The sequence below is a fragment of the Diceros bicornis genome, chromosome 10 (assembly GCF_020826845.1).
Source record: "Diceros bicornis minor isolate mBicDic1 chromosome 10, mDicBic1.mat.cur, whole genome shotgun sequence".
In the NCBI taxonomy this organism is placed as follows: Eukaryota; Metazoa; Chordata; class Mammalia; order Perissodactyla; family Rhinocerotidae; genus Diceros; species Diceros bicornis.
In genome coordinates this window covers 41,127,862-41,141,330 of record NC_080749.1, presented here as the reverse complement: position 1 = coordinate 41,141,330, position 13,469 = coordinate 41,127,862, and the positions used below count along the sequence as shown (strand labels likewise).

Genomic DNA, 13,469 nt, shown 5'->3' with positions numbered 1-13,469 from the left:
CATAGTGTAACGCCACAGAGTGAGAAGTGCTATGAAGGAAAATAATTAGATTGAGGGGATAAAGAGTGCTTGAGGGTGGAGGCGGCTATTTCAGATGAGATGGCCAGGCTATGTGTCTTTGCAGAGCCTGAATAAATCTATATCCCTTAGTCTAGTATATGATAGATGTTCAATAAACATTGAATAAATGAGTAACTGCATCAGTAGGAATATACACAAAGTACAATAGTAGCACAAGAGAGAATAAAAATCATCCCTACCTGGATTAGGAGAGGCTCCAGTAGGATGCTTAAAATGAGATTGAAAAATAAGTAGGCATTGGCCAGAGAGGCAATGGTTGGGAAAGGCATTCCAAGTAGAGGTAACAACATGTGCAAAGGCAGGGAGGTGTGAAAGAGCATTGTCAGTTTCCTACTGCTAAATAATAAATTACCAAAAATTTAGTGGCTCAAACAACACAAATTTATTATCTTATAATTCTGAAGGTCAGATGTACTTAATAGGTCTCATTGGGTTAAAATCAAGGTTTCAGCAGGTCTGCATACCTTCTGGACGCTCTAGAGGAAAAGTTGTTTCCTTGCCTTTTCCAGCTTCTAGGTGTTGCCTGCATTCCTTGGGTCATGGCCCCATTCCTCCAACTTCAAAGCCAGCAGGGTAGCATCTTCAAATCTTTCTTCTCTCTGACCTCTGCTTCTGTCATCACATCTCCTGCTCTGACTAAGACCCTCTTGCCTTCCTCTTATAAAGACCCTCGTGATTATGTGGGGCCCGCCTGGGTAATCCCGGGTCATCTCCGTAGATAAAGTCAGCTGATTAGCTGCATCCTTAATTCTCCTTTGTCATGTAGCATAACATATTTACGGGTTCTGAGGATTAGGATGTGGGCATCTTTGGGGAGCCATTGTTCTGCCCACCACAAGCATTATGTATTCAGAGATCTGCAAATGGTTTGGGAATGCTGGAGTATAGCGTGCATATGGGGTAAGGGGTAAGGAAGAGGCTAAATAGGCAGGAGCTAGATTGAAAAGGTCCTTGTCACCTATGCAGTTTAACCTTATCCTGGAAAGCAATGGGAAACCATTTGGTAGACCAGAAATATTTGGGTTTTTGAGACATCCCTCATTCAGGCATGTGTGTGAGGGTAGCTGGGCCCAGGAGAGCAGATAAAAAGTTATTGCAAAAATCTACACAAAAGGTATGGAGGGGGTGACCTATGTGATACCCCTCTACTGAGGGGCCAGGAGGAAGCAGACAAGCTTCTTACTTCAAGTCCAGGTATGTAGGATGAGAAAGTGGATTTTCAAATTGTATCAGAAGAATGTTGACAAAGTCTTCAGTTTAAGCGTGTCCAAAATGGCAAGTCAAGTAAGAAGAACAAGTGGTGAGTCTTTTCACTACAGAGGATCACTTTCATTACTCTTCTCTTATGAGTCCCATAAAATTTGGGGAGAAAATTAGGGACAAAATAGTATTTCTTCATAAATAATTACTTAATTTCCCCAAGTTGTTCGGCCACAACTTGAAACTGGCAGTCATGGCTTCTGATCAGAATTTCTGAGACAATCAATGTGAGCTCTGTAAATTCATTTATTCCTCCCTCCCCACCCCCAATGTCTGGAAATTTCCATTTTTTGTTTGTTTATTGTTTTTTTTTACTGTGTACTGCTTTAAACTAGGTACACATGCATTTTCTCTTGGGCTTTTGAGATGATTAAAATAGCTTTGAGGACATAGCGGGAGGAAGGGCTTGAGAGGCTCCACTGAAGTCACCTCCACTCTATGGAACTCTAAGTCCCTCAGAAACCTCTAGGTTCCTTGCATTGGTTAATTCTTTTCTTTCTACATGACTTTGCTCCCCAGACTTACTGGAAAAGCATACTGGATAAGTAGATTCGTACTTGAATCATTTTCCTTAGCGAGGTTGATTTAGACTCTCTTCTTTGAGCTATTATAGACATAATCATAAAGGTTGACTATATGTAGAATTTGCTTCATAAGCAAATTTATATGGATTATGAAAAGGGTAGTGATTTTATAGATTTCCTTTGTCTGATTATGGATTTTGTTTTGCGGTAAAAGGGCAGAATGTTTTTTTGAAGAATTTCTTTCTTGGATTCTTGTGCTGGTTAAATAAATGATGATATATATATATAAAAATGAGTCATTTAGCAGCCATTAAAGATATGTATATACATACCTGGACAAACAAATAGAATGATGTGGAAAGATAATCAAGATATTAAATGAAAAGCAACTTGCAGAACTGTACATATATCATGATTGCATTTCAATAAAAATTGGATGTGCACATGTACTTGTATATGCATAGAAAATCTTTGAAAGAATGTAAAATAAAACATTGAAAATGACTACCAGGGCTGAATACAACTGGAGTACTGAGCTAAGTAGGACTGTAAATTTTAATGTTTACCTTATAGTTTTCTATACAGTTTGATATTAAATTCAATTTTATAATTGAAAAAAATAGATTAATATGTTTATTTATTCCCCCAGAGCTTTAAAAAATGACCTTGTGAATATTTTAATGTTAACTTTTTCAAGTTCTGCAAAATTCTACATATGTATTTAATATATCTTGTCTTTTAATAGAAAAGACTAATAAGAAATAAGTCAATTCAGTATTAATGTGGAAAATTATACTCATTTATACAAGTTCACATCTTAGAGAATTCTTGGTGTTATAAAATCCAGTTTCTTTCTTTTTTTTTGGTGAGAAAGATTCGCCCTGAGCTAACATCTGTTGCCAATGTTCCTCTTTTTGCTTGAGGAAGATTCACGCTGAGCTAACATCTGTGCCAGTCTTCCTCTACTTTGTATGTGGGACACCACCACAGCATGGCTGGTGAGTGGAGTAGGTCTATGCCCCGGATCTGAACCCATGATCCTGGGCTGCAGAATCGGAGTGCATGGAACTTGAACTACTCGGCTACAGGGCTGGGTCTCCCAGTTTCTTTTTTATTGGGTAAAATGTGGAAAGCGTGGTAACATTATCCACAATATATAGTGAAATAACTATTGCCCCTGCTTAGTACTTTTTAAAATGTGTTTTTCTTCTTCCAGTAAAATAAAAGAAAAATTCAGAAATCTTGCTCAAGCAAAAAGAAGAAATCAAAATAAGCTATAATCCTACTACCCCCAAATTATCACTGTTAAATATTTGGTACACAGAATTAGAATTGTTTCTCTCTATTCAAGTTTTATTTCCCTTAGTAAACGTTTGTGGTTTTTCATGGTATGAGTCCTACAAACTTCTTGTATAGTTTATTCCTAGATATTTTGTTTTTGTTTGTTTTGTTTTGGTCACTCTTTTGAGTGAGATCTTTTCCCATTATGTTTGAATTGATTATGAGATATTTGTTATATAGCTGAGCACTTTATTTTTATGAGCTCTAGTAGTTTATCTTTGGGTTCCATTAGTTTTTCCAGGATAATAATTTTACCTTATGCTCACTATAATGTATAATGTTTCATAATGGAAGTAATTTGCATCATTCTGCTTAGACTTTAAAAGAGAATTCTGCATGTTGGAAAAATACTGCTTAAGCTAGACTTTGGCCCGAGTATTTTTGAACTAATGCTCAAAGTGTCATGAGATCTTTCATATGAAAAAGGTTATAATTTGATGTTACATGCAAGATATTTCTTCAAATTGGTATTATTCTTACCCTGTTTGGCCTGGCAGAATCCCCATCATCTTTGAAAACTTACTGTCATGGGGTGATTGGCTATTCCACATATCTACACAGTTAGACAGTTTAGAGTTAACAAACTATCCATATGTTGTACAATTTTAAGCCTAGGTACAACTGACATTTTCTTCCTCTGTGTATTAAAAGAGATTTTCTTAGGAAAGAGAAGAATACAGACTTTAACAATGTAAAAAGATTGCCTCATTATATAAATGATCTCTTTGCTATTTTTTTTTTTTTTCATTTCTAGAGAAGTCCTGATTGTTCACCTACCCCTTAGAGGCTAGTTGAGGTCATATATATACATTTTTTAAAATTTAGATTCTCTATCAAATCTGTAAAAATTAACTTTATATTTAAGTGTTTTTTCAACCCTCTAGCTACTGCAAAGCTATCATTGCATTCTATATCAAAATGTTCTTCCTATACTATAAGAAATTTCTCATAAAAATATATTATTTTAAAATATTTTCAGTAATTGCATAGATTTAAAAGGCTTAACATTTTGGTAACACTCATAAGCAATTTCTAAAATGTCACATAGTGTGAACATGGAATAATTTCTAAAACTAAGTGCTCTTAAATTATTTAACATGAAAATTTCTGTTCAAGTAGCAGTTAGCCAAAAGCACTTTAACTACAGGCTGAAGTAGTCACTTTGAATTTTTCACTAGTAAGCATAAAACTGAAATGGCCTAGATGACACATACTTGTTTGGAAATCAGGGAATGTTTATTTTATTACAGTTTCATAATCCCTTATCTGAAGTCTGTGGGGCCAGATATATTTTGAATTTTTCATATTTTCAGAAATGTCATATAAAGCATATGTTCTATATTACTTAAAACTGGTAGTGCCTGGGAAGCACCTTATGATTAAATAATTAACACTTTTACACAAATGTATAAATGTTCACATTAAATACAATAAGCTTCTGTTTGAGTCAAGTTTGCCACCAAACAATTTCAGCTCAGATTGGATTTGGCTACCATATTGATTATGAAATAAACCTTCATTTTCAGAGATTTTTTTATTATGAATATGAGGTTTTGGACGTGAAGTTCTCTGTGATTTTGGTCATTTTTCTGGGCCTCAATTATCTCAAATGCTAAAATGAGAAGTTAGACTAAGTAAATTATTTGTGAACTTTTCAGATTCTAAATCTGAATGTCTATTTAATTCTCTGATATAAGAAACACTACAATTCAATTAGTTTTATAACATCTCAGTGTAATAATTACTTAGTTCAGAGGCCCTCAATGTTTTTGAAAGGTGACTAGTAATTATTTATGATTTATATATAAATATTTAAAAATGTGGGTCAAGAAGTGTTTCCAGTTGGTCTTCTATATAGTTGGAACCAAAGTAGGTTTCAAGTTCATGAAGACAAGATTAGTTTTTGTTTGCAATTTTGATTTCCAGAATGTGTTCTAGCGTAAGAGTCTTATGGTCATAATTAAAATTTGAACTGTGTAGAAACGGTGAGAAATATTGTGTAGGCTTCATGATTTTCCTCTGAAAACCAGGAGGAACAAACTACACAGGGTTAGACCAAAGTAACTGAAAGGGAATCTGCAAAACCCCATTTTGTTTCAGAGCCTCAATCTTGCAATATAAACCCCAAGAAAAATAAATCCTCAATCGAAAGGGGCTGGGCTCCCCACTGAGGGAAGACTGAAGCTAATCAATCAGAGAACTGGTGAGGTCTCTTCTGAATGGAGATGTCAAACGTGGACAGCTAAGCTATGGGTGGAAGAATGAAATCAAAACTAGAGGTGAGATGCAGTAAGCCAGAGCTCACACACTGGCTGCTGAACACGGCATAAATTTGTTTTGGAGACTTGCTTTATTTGTCTAGTACCCGTGTTTAAAAAAGGAAAAAAAATTATTTGGATATCTTTAGGCATGGAATGCTCTTTAATTTTCCATGTTTTCTGCCACTTCCTATGGTTGTGACCCTTGTCACTTCTCTCGTTTAACTTACTTGATGACCCCTGAGGGCCTTTAAATGTGCCATTCCTGCCTATAGGCTATGCTATCAAAGCAGATTTTAAAAAATTGAAAGATTATTGTTGGGAGAGGGAGGCTATAGAATGGACTTAGGAATTGTTATTGCAGTTCTTCTGAGGGGCTAGAAGACATCCAGCTACCACCAGCTACTTTTTATTAATTTCCTTATATAATTTTTTTTTTTTTTGGTGAGGAAGTTTGGCCCTGAACTAACATTCATTGCCAATCTTCCTCTTTTTGCTGAGGAAGATTGGCCCTGAGCTAACATCCATGTGCCCATCTTCCTCCATCTTGTATATGGGATGCTGCCACAGCATGGCTTGATGAGCAGTGCATAGGTCTGTGCCCGGGATCCGAACCTGCAAACCCCAGGCTGCCAAAGCACAGCGTGTGAACTTAACCACTATGCCACTGGGCCAGTCCCTCCTCAAATAATATTTATTGAACATTTATTACTTTGTGCTAGGCGCTGGAGATGCAATCAGAAATAAGACAAACATGGGTCACATGTCTATGGAGGGAGACAGATATTAAATCAGTAAACATGCGAATATGAAGACTGATACAAATTACCAAGGAAAGGAAAAGAACAAGATGAGAGAGAAACAAGGGGTCTCCCTTATTTAGATGGAGAAGTCTGGTTAGGTTTCTCTGAAGAGGGGACATATTGGTCAAGCTGAAGTCTGAGTAGGAACCAACCAGGTAAAAAGAGGAAAGAAGTGTCTTTAGGGCATAGGGAACAGCAAGTGGGAAGGCCTTGAGGCAGAATGAATTTGGTATATTTGAGAAACAGAAAGAACAGCGTGGTTGGAATGTGTGAATGAGATGATGGTGGAGAAATGACCAAGGGCAAGGTATGCAGGGCCCATGTAAAGAAGCTTAGATACTATTTTAAAGGGTAATGAGAAACCACTGAAGGGATTCAAACAAGGTCAGATTAGAGTTTTTAAGAGGTTACTTGGGCTGCTGTGTGGAGAATGGACTGTAAGGGCACAAAGTGGAGCTGCTGTTGTCCAGGCAGGAGGTGATGGTGGCTTGGATGAAGGCAGTGGAGGTAGATAGATTGGATGTGCAAAATCTTCCAAAAGGAAGAAGACTCTTAATGGATAGGAGGTGAGTGTGAGTAGAAACCAACTATAGGGAGGATTGTCAACGTTATTAAAGGCTTGAAACAAGAATTTCTTGACCAGAGACCCTATAGAAATTACACACGAGTTTATCCCTATATTCCTAAAGCTGGTGGGAAATCACTATGATTCTTGGTAACTTGGCAGAGTTTCTAAATGTCATGGACTTGTGCTACTTTCCCTTCTATTTAAAAAGTGTTAGGTTACTGCAGAGGCCACGAGACAAGGGTAGTTCAACCTAGTGGATATGGAACAAAAATTTATGAAAAATTGGTACTGTTACTTAAGAAACCACTTGACCAGTCTGTCGCCCTGGAGGTACCTAAAAAGATGTCAATTCAGTTCAGTGCTATCGGAGGTTTTGTTCTTGGGAAGAGATGCTGAGGCAGAGTTTGGGGTGCTAGATATTTATCAGGAATCCATACTTGTGAAAGCAAGAAGGAGGAAGCAGGATTGGGCAGATGAGAAAGTCAATTTCAATGCAGGTCCAACAAACTCTGTGTCAACCCTGTAGGGAGCTCTGGAGCAAATTGGGCCCAAACTGCTGGGTCTTTACATCTCTGTCTTAGTCACTGGGTTTAGGCTGCCTCACCGATGATATGCCTTTGGATGAGGCTGCTCTCTGCAGCTGAGTCCAGCCCTGAAGGAGTTGACAGCTGGGCATCAAGTGCTTTCTGGAAGGGAATGGCGTATCCACATGTTCGCCGTAGTGCTGTATTGCTTAACAGAAGTAGTGAGTAATTTGGCTAGCTGCTTTATTCTTTAATTTATGTAGTTTCTTTCCTCCCAGGAACTCAGGATAATACATACACAATTATTAATCACAAAATATTTGTCAGTCACTGGGACAATCCAAGGGAGGAGGATTAAGAAGTAAGACGTTAGAAGGAGAGACCAAGAATGGAAAGGCACAGAGGGAAAAAAACTAACAGAAGGAGGCTTCTCGGAGTAAGAAGAAGCAAATTTTAATAAAATATAAAGAGCTATGGCACTCATTCCTGGGCTTTATTTTTAAAAAGAGTACAATTAATACATCTTTAAAAACATTTAAAAAGTAATGTTGTGAAATTTTAACCATCTCTTCTTTCCTTGACAGATATGGAAAACATGAATAAAAGAGATCCACCATTCATGACAGTTCAGAAAAATGATAGATCAGGTATTTTTTCTACTTCCAAGTCTTTTTATGATTTATGGTGGATTATAATATAATATATATAATAAAATTGGAATGTTGATTTTCAAAATGTCAATAATGGAAAGCTCATTTTTTGATCACATTGAAGGTCTCTCCAGTTCCCTTCGATGGATGTTTTAATCTCCTTCAACAGCGGTCAGGACAACCATGCTGTCCTTCACTGTGCTCGTCCTTAAATCCTTTGGAGCCTTCCTGTAGTCATGTGATCCATGATATACTCAATAAATCTTAATTACTTTACATGGCACAGATGAACTATTATATAATTGAGGCAAGAGTACATTTTTTGCTTGAATTACTCAGGTTATTATACTTTATGCTACTTGGTCTTAGTGTACCCTCTACCTAAGTTTTACTTTATCAAAATAGTTAATATCATACTAAACTAGGACATTTTATGTATTTGGATGGAAAATACCTGCCCAAACATTTTATATCATTTTAATCTTATTTGGCCTATTAACTTTTTTAGCTTTCAGTTTCAACCTTTTTTCAAATTTAAAATTATTTCAATTTTTCTAAGTTACAAATGCAGCTATGACTTTAAAATCTATTTACTTAATTTGATTCATAATAATATGATACTTAAATATTCACAGTTGATGCCTAACACTTTTTAAATAAAAAGAATGGTCACACTTTATATCTTAGCATTATAATTTTCTAAAATTCTTAATATAACAACTTAAATAGAAGTATTCTTTTAATGCCCTTTTAGAAGTAATTTTTTGCAAGGATTATATTGGTAATATTTTAAAAGTTTGTATACATAGAGGTTCACATATACTATAAATGTTGTAATATTTCTTGTATTTGCTTAAAAATAAGACCTGCAGTCAACATGTTGCCATAACTATATTTTGGCTTCCAATAACATGATACTATTTCTTTGTCATTTTCTGTTTCTGATGGAAAACAGATAATCTGATATTCCATATTAAAAATGGAATGAGAAGCACCAAGTATAAACCAGTGGACTATCAACAACTGTACGCATTAACTGAAGCAAAAAGATTAGCTTCTGCTGCTATAGAGCTAAAGGTCAGAAGTTATGTGTGTGTGTGTGTGTGTATGTGTGTGTGCGTGTGTGTGTGTTTTCTCGTTTTGGAAAATTGAATTGCTAGGAAGTATTCACAAATGATATTTACAATTTAAATGTGAAAATAAATAGCAATCTAAATAGTTTTTAGAATCTTCCAACTATCAATAATAGTGACTAGCAGCTGACATTTATTGAATGCTCTCAGACACTGTGCCGTATAGTTTACATGCATTACTCACTTAATGTTTGTAACAACCCTGTGAGGTCTGAATTCAACTTTATTTTTAGAAAGATAGCTATTTCATTAGCTTTCAACAATTTCTAACTTAATCTGAAAAATAAAAATTGTTAGTAATTGCCAGCCATGGATTATCATCTGATTTAAGGCTCCTTCTCCAACACCATACAAATATGCCCTCAGGTGTCTCTCTTTTTTAGAATTCCCTTTTTTCCCCTTGATCTAAGAGAAGGTGAACCTGGACTAGATTTGAAAGGGGTTTATGTGCAAGTGATTGTGCACAATATTTTAGAACCATGTATGATATAGGATTACTCATGTAATATGTTTCCCTCTTGTGCAAATAACAGAGTATATAATAAACAGCGTTTTCATTGCTTGGTTGCATTAAAAATCTGGTTTGGCAAAGCAGCATATTAAGTAATTTACAAGTTTTTGTTTGTATTTAATATTTTCATGTTACATTTGTGTTGCATGGCTTTTCATTAATAATATCTTTTTAAAAAGGCAATTGTTATGATTCCAAGGCACATTTGATATCCTATTCTAAAGAAATTACCATATATCCATGAACTGTATCTTCTCAAACTAAGGAGACCACCTGAAAAAAGCAGGGCATTATTTGTTTGATTCAGATGTAACTTTAAAATAGTTTAATGTTACCAGGACATTCAAAGAAAATTTATAGGAAAATCATTTATACGACAATCATCCGAATAAAGCTATTTTCATATTTCTGACTTTACTGATCCATTGTATATACATATATACACATACATACATTTATATAAACATATACATACATATTTTCTTCCATGATAAATATAGACATGAAATCCTGTATTTGTCTCCCTAACATTTTGCCACATAGTCTTTATAATGTTTACTTATATGGTGTTTAATTCCTCTGGTAAATAAATATTTATTATGTGCCTTGAAGATACAATAGTGAACAAAATATAGCCCCTACCTTCATGGAGTGTACTGTTTACAAAGAGAGTGGGATCAGGTAAGGCAGTGTTTATCAAGTAAAAACCAAAATAAAATTATATTAAGTATAAACTCCAATAAAAAGATGCTGTCTGGTGTATAATAACAGAACTTGATCCTAATTGGGTGGGAAGGCTTTTCTGAGGAAGTGACATTGGAATTGGGATCTCAATGCCAACAGAATTAACTAATCAAAAACAGCAGTGATGAGTACTCCGCATAGAAAAAGATGCATGTCTTATCACATCCCCATTTGGGGATATTTGGATTGTATCCAATTTTATGAGATTTGAAATCATGCTTCAGTAAATATCTTCTTGCATAGACATCGTTCATGTTTTAGAATCCTCCACTCTCGTAGGATAAATTCCCATGATTGGGATGTCTGGGCCAAAAAGTATGAATTTTTTTTAGTTCTTTCCCAAAGCATTGTTTTAATATAGATGCCACCACAAACATTTTCTCTATGTCTTTGTCAGTATTGGAATATGTACATATATATTCATATGTATTCATATATATTCCTAATATTTTCTGTATATCTGTTTGTCCATCTGTTCACCCATCCATCCATCCATCCATCCACCCACCCATCCATCCATCCTTCCATCCATCCATCCATCCATCCATCCATCCATCACGGACCAAAAAAACCCATTTTGGTTGAGTGTGGAATGGTTGAGTATTAAAATCAGTATTTGGTCAAAGCAAATTTCTCTTTGATGATAGAATCACTATCAAAGAATAAACATATTTAAAATTTTTAATTATTAGTGTGGTTTTTAAAGTTTGACATTAAGTGTAGGTATAATAATTTCTCAGCACTATCAGCTGCTAGATTGCTTCTCTCGTCAGTCACTGTGTTATACATTTGTGAGATTGAAGAGATGATCACTTTCAAATGACATTTTATTTTATTTTAATTTTTTTTCAATGACATTTTAAATAACATCAATAACCTTTTTGTTCATAAAACATAAACGTTTTAGTTACATATTTTCTGGAAATAACTTTGTACCTGGGATTCATAGGTTGGCAAATCTCAAAAAATCCCTTGTCTTCAACTACTGAAAATGGTGACAGTCTGTAGCAATCATTCTGACAAACTTTTTGCTTCCATTTTTAGTCTCCATAGATTCATAATGATAAGGAATTGTCCTTTTAAAGCATTTGTATATTATCTGTTGTTTTGAATTTCTGTTAGTGAGAACAAATGTGCCCTTATACCTCATCATTTTCTAATACTTTCTTCTTTATACAGTTTTCATTTTTTATTACATCTGGATTAAGGAAAATGTATTGGGAACGCTATTGTACATGATTTTGGGAGTCTTCCCTTCTCATTTAATTTAGAGATAACAAGTTGACATTTTGCTTTTAATTTATTCTTGTAAGATGTGAATAATTCCCAAATAGGACTTTTTCTTGAAAGACTCATGGCTTAAATGGAATTAGATAACTGGAAATTAAATATAATTCTTAAAGTTTATTTTGTTTAATGTTATGAATGCTAATTAATATACCAAATAGTCTACACCAACTAGAATTATGATCGTAATTATATCTCTTTTATTCTTTGTTATATTATTATTTAAATTTTTATAAAATGTGTTGGCTCAAGAAGAATATTTTATTTTTTCTAATGTTACATAGTTAACACATTTTCTCTTAATATTTGTATTAATTATCAGTCTATTTCCCTTTTTAGTTTACTAATTAAATGTGCTCCTTTTTTTCACACATGAAATTAACAGCTTTAAGAATCATTGTTAATTATTGCAGCACTTTACTCTGGCAATATTAAATGTAAATATACTTAAACTGAATGATAGAATGTTAACATTTAAAGCATGTAAAGAGATTTTTGCTTGAAGTTATGTCTGGAACACTTAGCTGTATTTGAAAAGGATAAATTCAGAAGATTTGTCTGATTTGTATTACTGGTATCGTTATACTGATTAGATGTGATCGTCACCTGTATAATCACTGTGTCATTGATCATGCACCAGTTCTGGAATGCCAGATAAGACACTGTTGTGTACATTGAGTGATCTAGTCTGTCAAAGGCTGAGATTGAACCTGAAGCCAAATAGTAGATTTGGGCTGAAAAATGAGACTAATTTTGGGTACATAACGTATTAACTGTTCATTCCCAATTTAAGTATGAAAAGGATCTTTACAATATTTTTATTTGAATTTCTTTGCTTAGCAAGAATGAATATTTCTTCTTGTCCAACTCAAGTATCCATCCACTAATTGTTTTTTTTTGAAAAAGATTCACCCTGAGCTAACATCTGCTGCCAATCTTCCTGTTTTTTTGCTTGAGGAAAATTAGCCCTGAGCTAACATTCATGACAATCTTCCTCCACTTTGTATGTGGGACAGTGCCACAGCATGACTGGCGAGCGGAGTTGGTCTATGCCTGGGATCTGAACCCGTGAACCTGGACCGCCAAAGTGGAGCACGTGGAACTTTAACCACCCAGCCATGGAGCTGAGCCCTACTAATTCTTTTTATTAAACATTATATTATGGAATATTGTAAGCATATGCAAAATTAGAGTGAATGGTCTCATTAATCTTCTGTAACATTATCCAGCCCCAACAATGATAAGCTCTTGGCCATTGTTTCCTCTATACTCCTGCTCACAACTTCCCCCTGCACCAGATTATTTTGAAGCAAATCTCAGACATCATAATATTTCACCATAAATATTTCAGCATGTATCTCTAAAAGATTAGGGCTAACAACCCCCCACCCCCAAAACCCCAAACCCTACAATACCATTACCATTAAAATGTTAATAATTTCTTAATAATTTCAAATATCCAGTCAGTGTTAAATTCCCCTGATTGTCTCCAATTTTTTTTCTTAAAGTTTATTGAAATTGGTATCTAAATAATATCCATATATTGCAATTGATTTTTATTTTTTGGATTTCTTCCTCCATACTTTTATATTCCTGTAATTTATTTTTTGAAGAAATTGCATTATTTGTCCTTTATAGTTTCTTACAGTCTTGGATTTTGCTGATTACATCCTGGTGGTGTCATTTAACATGTTTTTCTGTATCGTTTATTTCCAGTAAATTGCTAGTTATATCTAGAGACCTGATCAGATTCAGGTTCAATTTATTTGGCAAGAACACTTATCG

The 13,469-nt window shown here is 34.6% G+C and overlaps 1 protein-coding gene across 2 annotated transcripts in view; it reads left to right on the top strand.

Moving 5' to 3' along the window:
- Positions 1 to 13,469, top strand: part of CCDC148 (coiled-coil domain containing 148) — a 238,622-nt gene that overhangs the window by 63,776 nt on the left and 161,377 nt on the right. For both annotated transcript variants that reach the window (XM_058549014.1, XM_058549015.1), the window contains exons 2-3: positions 7,944 to 8,006; positions 8,965 to 9,086. In XM_058549014.1, coding sequence (XP_058404997.1) covers positions 7,944 to 8,006; positions 8,965 to 9,086 — 185 coding nt within the window. The remainder of the gene's footprint in view (positions 1 to 7,943; positions 8,007 to 8,964; positions 9,087 to 13,469) is intronic.